The sequence below is a fragment of the Diadema setosum genome, chromosome 18 (assembly GCF_964275005.1).
Source record: "Diadema setosum chromosome 18, eeDiaSeto1, whole genome shotgun sequence".
Lineage (NCBI taxonomy): Eukaryota > Metazoa > Echinodermata > Echinoidea > Diadematoida > Diadematidae > Diadema > Diadema setosum.
Window position 1 is genome coordinate 19,494,332 of NC_092702.1, and position 21,890 is coordinate 19,516,221.

At 38.9% G+C, this 21,890-nt stretch overlaps 1 protein-coding gene across 1 annotated transcript in view; it reads left to right on the forward strand.

Moving 5' to 3' along the window:
* The first annotated feature begins 10,114 nt into the window (after positions 1-10,114).
* Positions 10,115-21,890, forward strand: part of LOC140241576 (homeobox protein Nkx-6.2-like) — a 42,156-nt gene continuing 30,380 nt past the window's right edge. Inside the window, exon 1 of the mRNA XM_072321310.1 lies at positions 10,115-10,607. Within this exon, the coding sequence (XP_072177411.1) occupies positions 10,115-10,607 (493 nt within the window). The remainder of the gene's footprint in view (positions 10,608-21,890) is intronic.

Sequence of the window (21,890 nt, forward strand, 5' to 3'; positions counted from 1 at the left end):
CTGTTTCTATTTACATCTATTAATCTTTACGATGTATTTCCTACACGTCTAAAAAAATCAAGTCTCATTTTATTTCCATTTACATCTCTTTGCCCTTACGATGTATTTCATGTGTGTGTGTGTGTTTGTATGTATAATTGTATGTATGTGTATGTATGTATATGGTATGTGTATATGTATACATGTATGGATAAAACCACATAAATACGTTTTCAATTCAATTATGATTTATTTCCGCCCCCCCCCCAAAAAAAAAGAGTGAAACAAAATTATAACTGAATTGAATTGAATTGCATATATAGTATTTGTAATGCTCCTACTATTTTGCAAAGGAAGATCCGAAGACATTCCCACATACCAACTTGTGTATAAGGTGTACTAGACAACAAGTTAACAAGTCCGGGTGGGTAGGCGTGCCCAAGATTCCAATGGACACTGGTTAGTTTCGTTGTCACGACTCGGCCCTCTTCCGGTGGATACGGGGACGCCCGTCTTGGCTACTTCGACCTGTTTGCTTTCGGGGTAAGATGTGGATGTTGCCCGGTCTTACACTGAAAAGAACGGCAAATCTAGGGACACTTGATTTCGTCGGAAAAATGACTGTGCTCTGGAACAAGGTTATCGTCGTTTTGAACTTAGCGTGATGAGTTACCGTATATCCCGGAACTTGAGAAGGCTAAAGATGGAAAATATGGTAGATCTCATTCTTCAATCCTCAAAACTATGGCCGCTAACATTTCGACAACAACTGACTGAAACAATCAAAGTTCTAAGGAGTCCAACCACAAGGCGGGCAGCCACAAATTTAAAACATTTTTGGAAGAGAAATGCCTTAGGGTGTGAATCAGTCGCACATGAGAATATGAGCCGTTATGACGGAATACTCCAATCCAGGTTGACTTTGATAAGAAGGATGCAGTCAAACAGATGACATGCTGAAAGTTTTAGACTGATTAAAAAAAAAAAATATTAAAGGTTGAAGTTTGTTGTGTTCTAAAAGTATCCGTGATATCGGTCATAATTACATGTACGCAAAAAAAAAGATGAAGAGATGAATAGAATTTGGTGCTCAGTCGCTCTTTTTGGATAATCATATTCTGTTATTAGTAGAGGAATTATAACTGTATCCTCCAAAGAAACAGAGTAAGAGTCCGTGAAGTCTTTCTTTTCAGGTGTGTTTGGCATTGATATACGTTCCTCACACCAGCATGGGCATATTGAATAGCTTTGCGCCTGCTATTTATGAACATGAGATGTGGATATAACAACCGCGTGTTTTCATACACATGACGAGTGCAAACCTGTAATCATGCAAGTGCAATTTCGAACCAGTTGAGATGTTGCTCCTTCACATAAACAGTATGTGATGTGTTGGTTCACGAGGTGATCTTGACATAGAAATAATATTATCGACTCACATTTCGTTGAATACCATCTTCTGATATAAGTGAACTTCTCAAGCAAAATAGATTCACATTTAAAAAAGAATAGTGATATCAGAGTCATTACTGCATGGCTTAGGTGTGTATATGCCTACGACATCACAGAACTTTCTGCTAGGCAAACTGCACTTCAGTGTCTTCACTGTACCATGCTCTGCTCCGTCTATCACAATGCATCACCAGTGAACTAGTGAAGCACAGACAGTCGTGTGGGAGTAGCTAGCCTTGGGGGAGTCAGTTTCTCTGTTGGGTTTTGAACCGATTCGGCTCAGGCAAGCGGCTTTTCTTTCTCCTTATACCTCCTCCTCTCTTTCTCCTTGTCCTTCTTCTTCTTTTTCTTCTCCTCCGTTTTCTCTTTCTATTAACCTTTACTTTTAAATCATATTATGATTAATGAACAGTCGGCTTATTATGGCTACAACATATTCAACGCGCAAAGTCATAGGATAAAAACATGCATGATGCAGTACAATAATCAGTGATAAAGCAGAGTAGGTAGTGTAAAGTAGGCTTATAGTGAGAGCGCTCAACGGCGTTTTAATCTGTAGAGACCCCACCCTGATGAGTTGAACAAGTTTGACTAAGTATCATCGTTCATGACAATTGGAAACCTTCTGAATGTCTCTTTAGCTCGATGTACACCCATTTGGACAACAATAGACCCGATGCAGGACGGAGATAATTAGAGCTGAAAAATATAAACAATCTCATTTTGTTCCTGCTTCAAATTATACAATGGTATTATAGAACCATCTTGGAATCCGAATGACATTTGCGGCTATAAACTTTGGCAATTGTTGTGTGTGTCGCTATATGAGACAATTCCGATCCTATATATGCAATTACACGGGATCTAATCAAGTATATAGACTCAAATAGATCTTCAAAACCTTTTTAAACATGCCCACTCTTCCAGCATATTTTGCCACTCAAATCTATTCTCAGGTTCGAATGGCTCGAACAAAAGGGGAAAATGTAGAGCAAGGAGGTAGACATCGGTTTTGAAATCGTACAATCATTGCGTGGACTTAAAAACTGTGCCCCGTGGCGAATAGGAGTATTATTTGTTCAAATTATCAAAAAAACCCTCATTGCAAAAACATAATCCGGTCATCTCCGTGTAATCGAACAAAAATATTGGATTATGTTTCGAGGTCTTTGGTGCGATGCTTCTTGCTGTCTGCTTTGATAAAATAGCGCGCGCTTTTATCAAACGGCGGGAGTAAAGAAAGAGAGAAAAATGGAGAAAGGCGCGCAAAAGAAGAAAGAGCTCGAAATAGAGGGGGGAATGATATGAAAGATTGTAACATTGCAATTTCATCAGTAATATGATTCAAATAGAATGAATCAAAATGTTTGGAGAGTGTGCGTTTACACACGCGATTTTACCGCTGGAATACGATACGAAATAATATTGTTACATCGCAATTTCTCTTTTGTTCTGCCGTACAAGAGGGAGCGCGTAATCTCTGTGGAATACGCCGCGGAAACGAATCGTCAGAGAACCAAAGGGGGAGAGGAAGAAAGCGGAGTGAAAGGAACCATGAATAGGGGGAATAACAAGAGCGATCTCGGATGAAACGGAAAGTTCTCCTTTTTTTTCCTCCCCCGTCAATTCCACTTGGTCGTTGATTAAGTCAGCAATTCTCGTCGCCATCATCCAGCGTCAGAGTTTCCATAAATTTGATTGTCTTCCTGTTAGTAATGTAATACCGGTAATGGGGCGCGGAAAAGAAAATAATTAAGAGTTTTTTTGAGTCGCTCTTGCTTTAATACCGGCGGATGTTCCTAACACGTGCTCGAGCCGTCGGTCGGTCGCGAAGATCGCATCGTGAGTGTGTATGGAAATGTTTCCAGCGGGAGTGAAGCGGGTGGCGTGTCATTTTTTCCCCTTCGTCTTGCAAGGTTGGATTTTCGCTTGAACTGTTGGTTTTATCCACAGTTTTATGTTCCTATAAGGTGTCGGTCGTGTTTGTCTTTTAATGATTCTCTGTATCAACATCACGCCTCGGAGGTTTCATGCGACAGACGTAGAAGATTTTACTCTACAATCAGACAGATTTATTTAAACGGCAGCTACTCTAATGTGTCGCTATAGAAGGGAGAAGTGTGACTTCTGAGGATAGGGGAAAATAAGAGGAAAAGATATATAGATAGAAAAATATATATGAGGAGATATGTAAATACTGGGATCTTTTTCGGTAACTGGATAGACTAAGAGAAATAGGATAGAGCTCGACGTCGGACGCCTGATAGCGCAATGATTGGCCATTCCATTTTTTGTATTTATTTTGTTTATGCTGAATTTTGTAACAGTTCCAATGCAATAACAAATTTGTGCATGCCCACAGTACATAAAATACAGTCGTCACGTTTTATTCTGAAAACAAATAAAAGCTTGGACACAGTCGGCGTCCCTTCAACTTTGATTTATGTCATATAGATATATCTTATATTCTTTATTTGGTATCATTATTTGATCTGGTCTGAACTTTCTTATTCACTCTCCGTTTTGTATTCACTGATGATTTGGGGCTTACAGCCAAACTAGCTTGTTTTTATGTAGATCCCGTCATACTTCTTTTTGTACAACCCGAAGCGTCATATTAATATTGCCCACTTATCATCAAAATAATTCTGTTTTTATACATAATGTATATTTCTGTTGTCTGCTTAAGATAGCAAAGTAGAAGAATTTGTGGACATATCATTTTCAATGACATTAGATTAATTTTAGATGCTATGGAATTCAATAAACTTGTATTGGAATGACACACCCATACACACACGTATACAATATATATATATATATATATATATATATATATATATATATATATATATCTACTCAAATTAATGAAATTATTGAGTCGAGTTGTTTTAATCGCAAATTATCGACAAATTACCCCTACATCGACGTAAATCAGTTGTCAATTTAGTTTGTTAATCAGTTGCAACAAAGCGAAATATACTTATTTACCTAGAGTAATTTGTCAATCATATTATGTGTGTGTGTGTGTGTGTGAGAGAGAGAGAGAGAGAGAGAGAGAGAGAGAGAGAGAGAGATCTTTCTTCAGTTCTTCTTACTTGCTTTCTTTTTTGTTTTCCTGTTGTGATATGTTCGTGGAATCATGGACATCACTAGCTTGTAAATATAACTACCGGGTTTTTGTGTGTGTGCGTGTGTGTGCGTGTGTGTGCGTGTGTGTTGAGAAACAGCAACAAAATAACTCCTTCAAATCGCCTGACATGCTGGAGATCGATAAGTCTGCAAAAATCAAAAGACAATTGCTTAAATTTTATGGTATGGGGCAATTCATAATTTCTTCCACTCTCTCTTTACCTGACCCCGACTGGTTTTGTCGATTTCTCTCTCTCTCTCTCGTATCTCGCTGCATAACTTCTCTCTCGTAGTTTGCTAAACATCGATATAACTTGCATAATGAGGTTTTTTTTTTTGGGGGGGGGGGATGAAAATAGGAAATGTCAAAGTCAAGATGAGGAGTTCGACAAGAATCTCCCAGATATGCCTGTCTCCTCGCCATTTTCCCCCGCCGAATCGGTGTCGGACAGGTGGTGTTCATTACCTCTGCTGAATGGAAACGGAACGAGTGATGACGAGAGAATCAGAGAAAAAAAAATCAACCGTATTCTGAGAGAAGCGCCATGCCATACTACAGCTTGTGGGTCTATTCCGCATCACACTGAACATTTGATAATCCGTCATTAGTATGCGTTCCATCCCGTACGTCCATAAGAAACTCGAGCAGACGACAGTTACCAGGGAAACATCTGGCGAACGCAGGCATCAGTTTTCGAATGCTGGAACTATAGATTCATGTCCCTTGAAAGTCCAGGGCCTTTTGATAAAAAAAAAAAAGAGAGATAGAGAGAGAGGGGGGGGGGGGGAGACGGTGAAGGTGAGGGAGAGGTATTTGGAAAGAGAGGGGGAACGGGAGAGAGAGAGAAGAAAAAGCAAGGGCATAAGTTAAATTTATTACAAAACCCTAACATGGAATGACCAAAAGGTCCGACAGCTGATTGGAGCTTGCCTATAGCTATACTACTCTTATATGAGAGGAACTGTTTATAGAGACAGTCATCATCGTTGGAGGACTTCACCCAGTGGATGAAAAACAAACAAACAAACAAACAAACAATCATGATATTATATCATATCAGAGATGGTCATGTATTATTATCTCTCTATACCTTACTTATATGTAAGTATGTATGACATGGGATCATTTTCTTTGGCCCCGTATAAGAGAACATCAACTGTCAAATTACTCTGGTTTCGTTTAATCGTTACACGGATTTAGAAAATATATTTGTGGCGGAAAATAAATCATTCGGGCTTATTGGTGTTTGTAATTCGGCGTTAAATTCTATCACCATGGTTTCAAGGAAGAAACCTATGGCTGTAAATTAAGAAGAATAACACCCCATTTTCATTTAAGAAAAGATAGCCTTAGAGAATATCATAACGATGAAATATGTATTGCAAGAAACTTAAGTAAGTTGCAGGCGTCCCTCCCCCCCCCCCAAAAAAAAAATGGTTTCTGCTTAGACACTTGTTTTCTCCATAATTTAAACTTGTTATATTCTCAGACACGATAGTTCATTGTCTATTTCCAGTGCGCTTTGTTAGTAAGTAGAAATATCAAGATATGTATTTGTTTTGATGAATATTTTACGTTTAATATGAAAAAAAAATCTCAGTGGGAGAAAAAAAAGTTAAGTTACCTAACACGCCTAAAGAGACAAGAAGAAAAGGTATATACGTACGTATCTACTTATGCATAACTATTGCATCTACTTATCTATATCTATACCTGCCCATCTGTCTATCTATCTATCTATCTATCTATCTATCTATCTATCTATCTATCTATCTATCTATCTATCTATCCATATATATATATATACATTCATATATTATTATTACCCTTCCTTCTCTCCCTACCTGTGTTATTCTGACCATGTCTATATCCTTGTTTGATAGTTTTTACTTCACTTTTTTCTCTCCTTTCTCGTGTCAGACAACTTTGAATTTTAATTTTCATATATTTTTGGAGAAAAGTCATACAATATACGTCTTTTATGTCGTCGCTAATTTTAAAGGGATATTTTAACATCAAGAATGATGTCAGAATTCTCGAAGTAATAGTATCACATAATCCTGACTCTCGTTGTTTTCCATATTTCAAGAGATAAGGACAGGTTTCTGTATCTCTCATTCTCCAATTGTACTCTTTGTCGCATTTTCTATCCATATTCATGATTTTCAAAGATGTGTTAAATGCATTGAATGCATAAAAATACGGGAAATGTATTGGAAATCCAAAATCGATACAGCTATCTCCGTGCAAAGTTTTTCTCCATCGTCCCCAACCCTAAGGGGAGCACACACTCTTGGTTTAAAAGAATCTGAGTGAAATCCCCTCTTTTCTCTTCAGCGGAACGATCCCTCTGACGCCTTTCTCTGCCATCTAGATGTTTCAAGGACAGTTTGGGATATTCAGAATGATGCAAAATGGATAACCCCAGCCGCGCGCTTCGTCAAAATAGGTCACATAAAAAGGTACTGGGTCAATATATATTGGAGTATTCAGCAGGGTCCTCTGCAATAATGTAAGATGAAATTGTTGTCCTTGTATCCATTCATCTTCCTCCTTTTTTCTTTTCGTCGTCCTGGTAAAATTTCGCAGCCATGATTTATAACATCGATTCCCATACCGCGCTCCCCACACAGTTTCCTCATCCCCTTCTTTACTGTTCCATTTTTCCCTCCTACATGCGAGGTGTGAAAACGATCTCTTATAAATACACCACGAGAATCAAAATACCTCTGGAAATCCGACTGATTACGTCGCCCGCCATTCATCTCGTAAATTGAATGCTGTAAATCTGAGTTGGGAGGAGGACTCGAAGAAGGTCAGAAAAAAAAACCACCTTTTTTTTCTCCCATCAAACGTTCTTTTCAACCGTCCCTGTAGGTCGCATCCATACGTTTACCCCTGTTATCTTATCTTCTCGATACATCTCTCTCACCTTCGTTATTAGAAATTGAGGGTCGGTTTTTTTTTTCTTTTGGCGGCGCCCTGCCCCAATCGATAGATCTCAATCATTTGCTGAAAAGTTTCTTGCTTTTGCCGGCCACCTACCCTCCCTTCCTCCCTTCCTCCATCCATCCATCCTTTTCGGTGTCGTCATTTTAGCCTGGATGAGATTTCCATGGCTTTGCAGACAAATTCCTCCGCCCTCAAGTTCGTCTCAACACATGCACCAGTGTGCAGGAACGTTTTTTCTTACTGCTCCCCACCCCGACCGCTTTTTTTTTTTTTGTTGACGCACTCGCCAACTTCGCTGGCACGCACAAACATGTGTGTGTGTGGTGTAACACGGGCACGTATGCTGTGAATGCGTGTTATATTACAGAGATGCGTTCTAAGATAAAACTCACACCAACACACATAGGGATTGAGATGATAGTGACTTCAAGATGAAGATGAACCAATTAAATGAGACAGAGGGAATATCGAGAAAAAGTCGAAATGTTACCAACGGTACAGAACTCTACTTTCATTTGGTAAAGGTGTTTTCATGTGTTTTTATGTCACAAAAAATGCTGCGATACTTCGTAGACCTATATAGTGCCAGTACTATTGCAAAGTGATGTATATACATACATATACATAATTTATGTGTCTGTATATGTATGGTGACTGTGTCTGTGTGCTTGTGCGTGTTTGTACGACGTTTTCCTTTTGTCTTTTTTTCTTGATAACATTTGATTACCCAGTATAGATCTTTGTGCTCAGACCCTAATGAAAATGCTTATGAACTTCTGATAACGAACGGTTTGACAAGACGCTTACAGAAAAAAAAAATATATATATGACGCCACATCGCCGATTGCCTGTAAACAACAACACCAACAACAACAAAGAACGGCTGAAAGGTAAATGCTGACATAGTGCATGAAAAGGCTAGTTAGTACTGGGTGGTAATGTGATATGACCGTGGGCTGATTGGGTGATAATGCAAACAGGGTGAAATGCTTTTCATCGGCTGAGCCGGAAAGGAAATCTCACTTAAGTGCCAACAGAAATCTCATGAAATTTTCACGGTTTTTGCGAAGAAGAAGAAGAAAAAAAAATCAGCCGAGATCGGTAAATTATGAAAGGAGGTGCGTATTTTCACAAGGATATAGGCCAATAACGAGGCGTTACCCTAGCTAAGTCCAAATCCCGCACCTCTTTTCGACGGATGCCCGCCAACAATGGTTCGGTCGAACTCCGTCAAACGCTGCCGCCCCGTGCTTGGAATGTCGATAAGTCGCACAAATCCAAACGCGCTATGAAATGCTCATCCAATCAAATTGAGATCAATACCCAGATGTTTTCTTTTCATCCGGTGTCAGAAAAAAAAAGTTTAAGAGAAGAAGAAGAAGTAAAAAAAACAACGAAACAACTTTAAGACTCTGAGGCAGACATGTGGGGAACTGGTGTGGAAGTGAGGGGCAATTTCACAAAGGGGGGGGGGGGATTGTGGTGTAGTGGTGACCAACTTGTCAACAACCGTGCCAGGGGAGGAGGCAGTTAAACGTCGAATAATAACGCACATGTTTGATTTGACAAATCATATTATGATTTTGCAAGAATTCAGTAACTCACGCTTATCAGCATGCCTGAAGTATAAACGATCGCGCCCATCGAAATTCTCAGCCAACTAACCTTACCCATGACGTCAGCTTATTAACAACCAATCAGAGAACACTTTCTACCCATCAGAAGCTTCCATCCCTCATCCTCTCTCTCTCCCTTTCTCTCTCATCATCTCTCTCTCTCGTCATGGCCAAAAGCTGAAAGCAGACGACTTAAAAAATCGAGAAAATCGAGACAAACAAGCCACTCTCGACAAGACTGCCTGGCAAACTTTTGTAGGAAACTTGGGCTCAATACATATATGTTTATGATTGATGGTACAGTTTATCGACAACGCTTCGGCAATCCTCCGTGAAGGGAAAAAAAAAACACTATCGACTCCACTTAGGATCACTTCAACTACGCACGCGCGAAATTGGACACACTCGCCGGCGAACACACACACACACACACAAGACATACACACGCACAGAAACTACACTGGCGCGGGCAAACTTGGGTTCAGATACACGCGATGAGCGACCGTGTTTATCCATCACTATAATGGCCTATTTGTGAACAACTGACGAAGAATTTGTCAGTCTTTTTAAGTCGCTTGTTTTCGCTGGAAGGAGGTGGTATAACACCAACCACTTATCCATGCTCACTAACACTCGCTGGCCACCGGCTACCCGCGGTAGTCTTTCTGACTTAACTGTCGACTAACTTCTGCGGACTCTACGTTGAATTCAGTGAAGATTTACTTGCATAGCGAGAGGACATATTTTAAGAGATTTCTTTAGAAACTAGGAGTTAATTTGTGATGCATCACTGGCCGAGGTGATTATCATTTTTATTTTGTTTTATCTCGGTTTGCTTTCATGTTATTAGCGTGATTGAATCTTGATGACCGCTCGGTGTAAACCTGAAGTCTTCCTTCACTTAACCTGCCGGAAATCTGGACCCTGAAAAAAAAAAAACCCCAAAACAACCCAACCCTGAGAACCTATCTGTTTTGGAGAGATGGAGAAAATGTCAGAATCCATGATCTCCCTACACAACTTGGTGGAAGCCGCCCGGCCGACCTCGCTGATTTTCGGCTCCCCGCCGCTGGCTGCCCTGCACAACATGACGGAGAAGACACCCCCGTTGAGCTACTCGCATCATGCTTACGTACCCGTCACCATGCCTAACGGTACCATCAAACCGGTCGCTATTCCGGCGAGCTTGGCGGCCGCCTCGGCAACCACGCCGCATGGCATCAACGACATCCTCTCCCGGCCGGACAGCTCGGCGGCAGCCGTCGCCACAGCCGCGCTGACAAACCATGGACTACTGAATAGGTTCACAGGGTACGCGGGACCCGCTGGACTTTACTTCCATCGGATGGCCAAACCACTGGCGGATTTCGGCGCGGCTGGGCAGGCTGCTGCCGCTGCAGCAGCTGCTCTCTACTGGCCGGCTAACCTGCTCCATTCCCCCGTGTGGAGAGATACACACCTATCATGTCCACCAGGTAAGAATTTATTCACTTCTGGTTAACCTCAACATCACTTCACTCTCTCATCCGGTTGTAAATTATCATCCATCAAAGGTTTTCGTCCTTCCTGTATGAAGCTGAATTATTGTAAGCCTAACCTTTATAATCATTCAAATCCAAAATTACTCTCTAAAGCATACTGTAGCTGAAGTCACTCTTTTTCCGGGAACGTTGTTACTGCATGTCAAGAGGACAGATTAAACAACTATTACGGCATCCAGCTCCCCTCACAACGATTGTAGACGCCTCCCTCATTACAGTAAAGAAGGATTTGGCAGTTTCGACATGAAAACATTGGCCCACCAACAATGGCCTCTGGTACAATATTTTATTTATCCTATTATTAGCTATCCAAGTAATGAGAAAAATACAAAACGGACAAAGAAGCCCACATGTGAGTAGGTATTGATCTACGCGTGTATAGGATCTTCGTCAGTACGGTTGACGAGTTACATACGAGTGACCAAATGATAATTCGCATTGTATAATTGAAAGAGTCACGCCGTCCAGTATGCTGTTCTTGCTGTGTGTGTGTGTGTGTCTTTTGTTTTTATTGTTTGTTTTTGTCTTATAATACATGAACAAGTTGTAGATAAATCATGATCAAAGACTTTTTATGGTTTTGTGCATGAATTGGTATAATGATAATGAATCGGTCGTAAGAGCTTATTAAGCTGTATTCCTCTGTGTATATACACTTTAATCGGGAAACATATTTCTACTTGGGTGTTTTTCGCACGCTTCAAGAGCGCCAGCAGAATTGGTTAACACAAACTAGTAGATATCGGTACAGTTACACTATATCATTTAGATTTTCTATACTTTCCTCTCCATCTCTGACACACAAACTCTCTGTCTGTGTGTGTGTATGTGCGCGTCTCCTTCTCCGTTTTGCTCTCTAAGTAATAACAATGATAGTAATAATAATAATGATGATGATAATGATAATGATAATAAGGACTTCAATTTATCTAGGGTAGCCTCTTCAGTGTTGCCACTGCTTTACCAGAGGGCCCTGTTATTAAACAGTAGTAGTCACTGCCAGTTACTCCTACGATGCAAAAAGTTAAGTGTTTACGTTTTGCAGTGCACTGTTTTCAACAAAACATCCTGCTTACTTGACATTGTATGAGACCAGCGAGCAGGCCAGTGAATCTAATTCACCTTCAAGTCTTCTTGCGTCATTTCATCGCGTGTTTGGTCTTCATGTTCAACGCAATAAACTGCAGTATGGAACTCTGAGATGACGAAAAAGTCTGACAGCTTCCTTGGAGCTGACGTCATTACATGTCTCGAGATGATAATATTATATTATAATATGAGAAGCCATGCGTTGATGTACTTACAAGATCATTGGGAGAAAACGAATCCCTGCAACACTACCAAATGCACAATAACTTAGGCATTACTTTAACCTTGTACACTTTTACATGGGGGACTCCCAGGCTAATACGTTCAATAGCCATAGGAAGGACATGACGCGTGTTTTCGTGTATATAGCAAACGGTACGCTCAGTTAACAGTTAGGCCTATACATCCATATGAAATCTCCTTGGTGACGTGTTTGCCACACACACACACACACACACACACACACACACACACACACACACAAACACACACACACACACACACACACACACACAAAGCGTCACGACAAAATTCTGCACAGCACACTGGCTATTTCCAGAATACATTTGATTTTCTGTTTTCCCACGATGGATTTCCACAGTCATTCCAACCATAAACAGATGTATATGTACACGTGTATGTATGTGCAAAAGTATAATTATAAACACATGTATGAATATAACATATGAATATGTTTATGTTTATACATATAATGTATTTTTATGTATACATATAGATATGTAGGGCCTATATCTCAAGTCTTCTATAATAATCATAAGTATGCTGTTCGAACTGAAATGAACTGAACTGAAAATGCTGTCGATATACAATGATAGAATATACAGCGGTAACAAGTGAACCTGACTTTTTTTTTGTTTTACTATAGTGCATATCTAGCTCCGTACATACCTACACAAAGGATAGTTGTAAATATGCATACTTTTAGACATTTATGTCCAAGCAACAGGAAGGACTTAAACGGTTAGGCTTACATGGTTTAAATGGAGAAAAATGCGGCACATCGTTTAACCCTTTGTGTGCCTTGAGTCCCGATTAACACGGAAAATCCCATTGCACCGTATATACTCTGTCCAAAGTCCCTGGCGTTGAAAGGATTAAAGTTCACTTTCAAAAATTAACGTTTTTCCTATTTCATTTTATTACGTCATGTATGTTTAAATGTGGAAAACTGCAAAGTGTACAATCTACATGAAAAGATTGATTGAAAATGAAATAGGAATATATTGTAACAGAGAGATCTTTTTCATCCTCAATCTCCAGAAATGCGACAGATTTAATGTTATTATTATTAGTAACTATTCAGCCAAATGAAATTGACAATAACAGTTACATAATGTAAATTCACATGGAAATGACAAATTTGACGTATAACAAAAATATAAAAAGGATTTCTATATTGTTTACACGATGTTTATAAATGATTTGACATATCAATGCCTAAGCAGAATATGAGTGTCTTATTAATCAAGTTTGAAAACAATGACTGAAGTCTCCAGCTGTGATATGTGCGCAGTAATTGTCTTGACTATCTCAACAATAACTTACTTCGGCGATGCATTGGACAATTCTTTCTCTTCATTTCATTTCATTTCATTTCATTTCATTTCATTTTTTATTTCATTTCCGGCCAAACCATATAATATGACTATTATTGTCTCGCATTGGATTGGTCTCCCTTCTTTTACATTCCACATTAACTCGATAGAAAATCATAAAGCAATAGCAATACTTAGACTTCTATGGAATGAAGTAACGATCAATCAAACAATCAAACAAAAACAATAATTAGATATCATTTTCATGTGCACTGTTGACTTTGAAATTGAAACATGAACAAATTAAGCCGTTGTTCACGATTGTCATCTGGAAACTAACAGTGCTCATCAAGGTGTTATCATCTTTGTCTGATTGATCAGGGTACGATTAATAACCGCCTTTGGGTTAGTTTGCTCACCCCTATACAATCCTACCATTAGAGACCCAAAGTCTGTTTCCAGGTCGAGGAAAGTCGGGGGTGGGTACCCCGGCTCGTCTGGAAGCTCGGTCTGCTAGTAATGATCCTACTTTAAGTGTTTATACATCTATTAATTTAATTATGTTTATCTTATAGCAAGGACAAGTAACGATGATTGGATGACCGAAGAATGGAAAAGCATAACCTATATAACCAATTTTTCTTGCGATTAAAAATGGTTAAACAAAACTTTGGACTCCCCGTGTAATATTTGTTACTCAATGACTTCGGAAGAATTTTTATCGCTGTTTATTACCCTTGAGATAAAGCAAACAGGTATTAATTACACCAGATTAGATATGTCGACAAAAAGACTAATGATAGACGTATCTATGAATTGGATTGAGAGCGATATGAAGGTGGCGGCGGCGGCGGCGAACAAGGGGCGACTATCACGCGATGGCGCGGCCGATTTCACGCAGAAGGAAATTATTTCGCCTGTGGACGTGCCTAGCAAGGAACGACCTTCGTGCGTTTACAACGAAACGTTTCTCGGCAAGACAAAACTATACGTCTTCATTGATCCCAAAACAACACCCTTTATTTTTTTCCAAATATGCATAATTGATGCCGATAGAAGTTCATAAACAATAACTGATTGTATTTTTTTTTTCAGACAGAAACTGCATTTCAGGTGAGCATGCATTTGCCATAGCTTGTTTGTATCATTGTTGAACGCGTGAAATGCCAGCGTAGCGTGATGTATCTCATGACTGTCCAATACCACCTCTGACAATAATTGCAAACTGACTAATTCATTCCATAGAACGATTGGTTTGATGAGTATTGTATGTACCACTTGTTACACGGCATCCCTACCATACAAAAGGGAATCACGACGTTGTTAATTGTGACGCCCAATGCTCAATCACTGTAGCATAAAGACGGCAAAAGTAGAGAGCAATTGTCCATTAACACGTGGAGGGAAAAATGATATCTTTTTTTCGTGACTATCGACCGCCAATGTCATCCACTGGGAAGCGTAAATATTACATGATTTTGATGCGCCAGTCTTCCGTACAATGGCTCGACAGTAATTGCAAATACGGAATGGTAAGCACTGGTATAAGGTCTGCTCCAGCAATGATACGGAGGGGGAAGGGGGGGGGGGGAGGAGGGGAGTAGGAGGAAGGCAGGCTTGAAGTAATTATCACCGTTTATTTCAATGTTTTCTGGGCGAGAAATCATCAAATCAGTGAATTAATCAGTCTGAGGAAATTTATTGAATTTTTGTGGCGAGATCATTCATTATTTATTTTTAAAAGTCCAGACCTTGAGATAGAAGCCCACAAGGCGCGTGAAAGGATCATAAAAAAGGCATTTTTTAAAATTTGTATTGGAACGAAATCTTTGTAAAAAATATAAATTATGTGCGACTCGTGTGAAACATAAAGATATTTTAGCATTGAATTAAGTCACTATACACCTTTGAGAGTAATATATACAAGCTTTTGATATATCTATATTTCATGTCGATGCAGTTAAACATAGAATTCCATGTATTTGTTTCTTTTTTTTTGTTGTTGTTGTCATGACTGCTGAGTTCGAGACATGTAGGCATTTCCTTATGCTATACATCCGACTGGTAGTATAAAAACAGCAGGACGATATACTTATCTGGACTACATAACAATATCTCTGAAAGCAATTTAGATACTATTCAGAGGGGTGAAGGTTCAGTTGTGAGTTTCTTCAATTTGTCTCCCTCTACAAATTAAATTTGTTAAGATCGCAACTGCTGATCTATAAATCAACCAATATCTCTCCATGTTACATTAAAAAAAAATAAACCTTTACAGAGCGTTCGTGATAATACTTCATCATCATGAGCTAATATAAAAAACCCACAAAATACTCACACTGGCCATTATTTGTGAGAAGAAAACTTATAGTCATACCATCTCACCCCTATGAATATTTCATGTGTAAACACAGTTCTATAAGTAAATATCATACATTCATATACACGTTTGTGTATCTATTCATTATTTGTATGAGTTAAAATATAAAAACACACGCATACACACAACATTTATAAATATTCAATGTATGTACATTATACATCTATGAAACATATAAAGAGTTAAATCTCAAAACGACCCAACTTCATTTTTGTCAATTTGAGATATTTGCCATTAAACCTGCTAAAAACATAATTATGTATGCCCAAGTATTAAGAAAATATGTGATTTTTTTTTTTAAAATCACAACTGCCAGAATATTCCTTGTAATGGAACAAGTGAGGTATTATTGGACAGGTTTTATTTTGATCTATGGGATGACGAACTTAGTTTAAAATTTTTGAAGATGGCACTTACTCCGTACTGCAATAAAACTCTTCTCATAGATACAATGTATGTATACATACGGACATATTATTATATTCCCCAACCATTGCCAAATACAAGCTAACTCGTGTCTCGTTATTTTTGCCGTAAGTCGACAGAATTATTGTCCTACTTTCATATCTTTTGAACAGCTTCGTGTTTTCAAAGCGATCTGGGCCCTGTTTTATGAAGAGTTAAAATCGATTATAAAGTTGATTTCAACTGTAAGTCTATGGCAGACTGTGTGGTAAGGAAATTTAAAATCGATTTTATCTTTTGATAAAACGGGGCCCTGGGCGTTTAGACTGATTTGTGCCTGCTTCGAGTATACCCATCAAATTTAGTCAAATTTTACCTTTCTTTCGAATGAAAAAAAAAAAAAACCACCTCCAATTTGTGCTGTTTTGCGTCTCTTTTCTGTTGTTGTTTTGTTGTTGTTGTTGTTGTTGTTTTGCAGTCAGAAATGAAAAATGTGCTTTTCTCTTGAACTTAAATGATCATAAACATACGTAGGCCTACGTTTTACTGATATGTTAGTAATCAGCACATCCTCACAACCGGCGCGCTAGTCTCTCAAGAGTAGTGCTATATAGTCCCTCTGCATACACACGGGGTCGAACATGACCCGGTTGTACCCCCGCTGGGGGATTACCGTACGTACGCTGTTGCGAGTCCTGATTAATAACGACGTATTTAATTTGTGAGCTTGTTAGGTATTTACATTCCCGATGACATACCTGCTTCGTCAACGCCATTGTTGCAGAAATCATATCTTTGCCGCGTAATTTCGACCTCTGAACAAAGAGGCACGGTTCTTGTTTTTTAACTGAATTTAGTCACCTTTAGTTACATCGCCCACAGACACACAAAAGCCACGAATCGAGCTCTAAACCGGCTGTGCTTTGGACCTCACTGGATAGGTTTGTAGAGGTCTATAGGGGCTACTGCTGTACTTGTAAGGATAAACCGATCAATGGTAAATCAAAGATAGCTGATTGGGTGATAGACGGCTCCAGTGAAGTAAATCGTTTTAGTGGGTTTTTGGTCACTGAGGTCTGATCAAAATATGCTCACCCTTAGATATTGAATATGCAATTATGATATCCATCTACCTCGTCAAAAATTAACATTACGTAGATACAAGATAACGCAATCACCTTGTGTTTGCATGTAATTGTTTATTCATGCATGATGTTTCCGTTTACAATTTACACACACACACACATACACAGATACGTATATATATATATATATATATATATATATATATATATATATACACACTTATTTATGTGTGTGTATGCATCTATATATTTATTTTTTATGTACGCATTCATTTTTGCAATATTGTTTTAATTTTCATCAGTTTTTTAAATAGATATCTAAAACAAAACAAAAAAATGATCCAGCGTGCATTCTATTTCTATCGAAACCAAAGGCCTTGTTGAAACGGTGTGGTATGGTAGTCCAGAATTGTGCTTGACAGAACACTTGGTGTGTGTTTAAAGAAATCAGCTGTATATTATTTATCTCATTTCTTTCATTCATTCATTCGTTTATATCTTCTACTTATTATTCGTTTATTGAGTATTTTTTTCTCTATTTCTCTGTTCATTTGTGAATATCAACGCATCTATTCCTTCATTTATGTATGTAGATGTTTTCACTTACCTATTAATTAATCAACTATCAATTTTTAATTCATTTGTCATTTTAGCTTCTAGTCTCTGCAAGTAGAATTGGAATGGTTCATTGTCATGTGCTTTACTGATCATACCAAAGTTAGAAGTTACAAGGGAGTCATTATAAATGTCTATTCTTGTCCACTCAGTTATAATACAACACAATTTAAAAGAAAAAGAATAACAAAGATATCTCTGTGAAGACTTTTAGGCTACTTATACATGCCTCAGTCACACAAACAGATCCATATTTTTATATGCTGCCGGTATGATCTTCTTCAGAAAAATAAAACAAAACAAAACAAAACAAAACAAAACGAAACAAAACAAAAACGGTCAATGAACTGACAAAGTCTGTTGCTAAAATTTCGATTTACAAGGCTGGAATACCATCAAGCAAAATTCAAATAGCATTCCGTCAGCATTATGAATAACTAATTGTTTAATAGTCACTGGGTAGGACGGATGGGGAGGATGGCGACATTTTGTTTTGTACATTTGAAAGTATATAATATTTATTTAAAAAAAAATACATGTTTGAGTTGGTTCGACAGTGGTTGCGCCGTAATTAACATGCTTGCATAATTATATCCAATACAAAAAGCACGTGTTTCTTTTTTCTCCTTTTTTTCACATTTCTGAGACTTGCTATTCAGTAGCGAGAATCAGAAGTGTATGTTGTTATTTGAACAGGAAGTTCTCCTTGCGAAAAAACGGTTAACATCGAGAGCAACTCCTTTGTTTTTCTGCCTTGGACAATCCGCTTGCTCTTAGGCACGGGTGCTCGCTGGCTGTCGGTGCGGGGGGCTTGGCTCGACTAAATGAATTGTCGACTTGGTAAAATACTCATCGATTTTGTTAAATTATGACCTCCAGCTACAACTGGCGTTGTATTTAATGGAATCGCGGGGCGTGAAAATAGTCTTTCATTGTTGGCGGCTCTGCGCGCTCCCTGGAGGACGTTCGGAGGGGTTTCCGCGGTGACAGTGACTGAGAGGTGGAGGGGAGGAGAGGAGAGGAGCAGTGTAGATGTATGACGATAACGGGCGCTTGGGCATGCCTCGATCCTATATCGCGGAACCCTAGTATATCCTGCCTCTCCCGCCCATGCAACCCGGCTCAGCTCTCTAACTTGTAAATGCGACGTCATTATCGAGCGCTTTATGTCAAGTATCACGGTATTTGTATCCAAGTCTGTTATACCCCATGCTCACAAAACGATTTGGAGTAGAACAGGAATATGGAGGCGAGGAATTTTCCATTGTATCCTAGAAATATGCACCAAGGATGAATGATGGTATTTTGTTGTTTCTGTTAAGTTGTTAATGTATCCATGCAGTGAGAATACATTAACGACCCTTAATTTCACTTATTTTGTTTTTATCATTTTGGGATATATCCTCAATCATATTTCAAATGCTTTGTCATTGTAGATTATCTTTGCAGTTAAATTAATATGTGTGGATCACAATTATTAATGCTGGCCATATCATTTACATAGTCATCATTTCTGCCAAAATGTATTACTATAAAACTATATCGTTTCTTGAGATCAAAATCGCATTAGTAAGAATTTTGTCGCCATAATTTGTGTGGGTTTTTTTTTATGGTCACCATTTACTTATGACGTGTACGTGATTGCATGTTATGGGTGCAAACTGAGCAAAATTAGTATTGCAGCGATGTTGACGCTAAATGTTGCAAGTGGCATGGAAAATCATGAAACCATGTATGTGTGTCAATAGTCATATTCCAGATTACGTTCTGACATCTCAGAGGTTCCAGCGAGCAAGCGGGTTTTATTGTGGAGCGCGGTGTAATAAACAGGTGAGATGAAAACGAATAATGCACACAATCTTAAATGAGACATGATTGATTGACATGGGGACCAAAGACAAATAGCTCTTAAATTCAATCAAGAACCCGACCCGCCTTCCAATTTGCAGCTCTGTTAATGTTATCCGGGAGTCGCGTAATTGAGGCGAAATCAACCCCTATCGTTTCTCGCCGCCCTGACGCAATACCCCGCGATCCTCTTCCTCAGCGCCCCACATGTCCCGTCCTGCGGGCCGCCGATGAGACAGCTGCACAGAAAAACACTGAAAGACTTTATCATTGGAGTGGTCTATCTTTAGAAAAGCTCCCTACATCGTCATCATCACATCGGCGGGAGCGAGGGATGAGGACGTAAAGAAAGAAAGAACGAAAGACAGAAGCAAAAAGAGGAGAGAGACAGAGTGTGACGAAGACCGGGTCGGGAAGGGATAGCGAGACCTGCTGCCGCGCGCGGGAAAATAAAAATGCACTTTCACAAATTAACATGATTAAATTGTTCGCGGGATTACCTAGGTGTCGATGATGAATTAAATGATATCGCCCGCCTGTTGTTTTAACTCCTGGTCGTTCATTGTCAGGCGGTAAAATGACATCGGGCGGGCAGGTGGTCGCGATGAGGATGTAGGCTCTCGATCTCTCCGTCGGCTCGCTCTCCCACCGGAACCGAGCTTGGATGTTGTGATAGGAGCTGCTAGGAGGGAACCCTTTCTGCTATTTGACATAGAGTATTAAGAGAGGAGAGGCGTTCGACTGGGAGAGACTCAAGAGATTTGATATTTCAGGGAAGCGAATTGCACTCACCTCGAATCCCTGGGTGCAAACTGATGGGGAAATATTCCAGAGAATCTCGATATTAATCGTATTTCTTTATTCCATTCGCATTTCTCCCAAAGAATCATTAATAGTTACATTACGCTGAGAACGATGACAAACGAATTCGAATGCTCTTATTCAAAGAGCATCCTATACAACCATGTATTTGGATATCATCTGTTTTATACAGACGATATAAATTTTGCCTTGATTTATACGATCCCCGCTGCAATTTTGACAAAATTGTCATATCTCACTGACGCATCAGATGGAAAACGAAGAACGCATATTTGATTGAATTTTAATTTTAATTGAAATCAGAAGATGTATCATTCGGACATAGTATTAGGCAATTCATCATTGATATCACGTTCAAGGGGATGAAGGTGCACCTTGATATATAGACATGATATAAATCGTTTGAAGTACGTGCCATCACATCACTTTCCGTTTCTGCCTGTGTGACCCTTTGATATAGCGGAGAGTGTCCTTGCGATAGGTGTCTCAGAATACATTGGTATTGCACATACCTTTCCTTAGATGTTTTCATTGACTATGTAGTTTAGATAGTGTGACACATCCCCTGTACAGCGTTTTAAGTCCATAATTATCATATTAAAGGGATCGTATATTTTTGGTTGAGACCTAATTTCAGGTTTCGAGCATTTTTTGGTGAGATAATGAGAAACCACTTATTATGAAATATGAAAGAGCATGTAAGTCCATTAGGAATTCAACGTTTATTTGATGAAAATTGGTTTTGAAATGGCTGAGATATCCAAAACAGAGTGATCCTAAAAAAGTGTGGGACCCACATTTCATTACGATAGCTTTGTTTTTCTTTGTTTTGGATGTTCCAGTCATTCCAAACCCGATTTTCATCAAATAAACTTTAAATTCCTCTTAAAATGGTATGCTCTGTACTATTTCATAAGCGTTTTCTTGGTATCTCGCAAAAAGCTAAAAGCCCAAATCTTATCTCCACCAATACTGTACCATCCCTTTAATGCCCTGCTACCACAATGCGCAATAAGAGCTGCGCTCTCCGAGCAAACAGTCAAAATATCAATGATAATCACAGAAGTGACAAAGCAGATCAAACGAACAGAAAAATTGAACTTCTATAGAGAATAGACCTAGAGAACGACACTCGGTCACAAGATGAATCTACCACGGTTCATTTGGCCAAACAAAATTGCTACCTAAAGGTATTTTCTGGCTTCCCATTCAAAACAATAACAACAACAACAAGAAAAGAATGCTCAACTTTTACTTGGGGAGTGTGCATTGGTATAGCACAGAGACAAGGCAGTATACAAAAACGGTATAGTTTAATTTTCTTTCATTTCATTAAAAAAAAAAAGATGATGCAATAGCAAACGCACACACGCATTTGGATACACGTAATGACAGAAAGCCAGTACATTTATTGTCA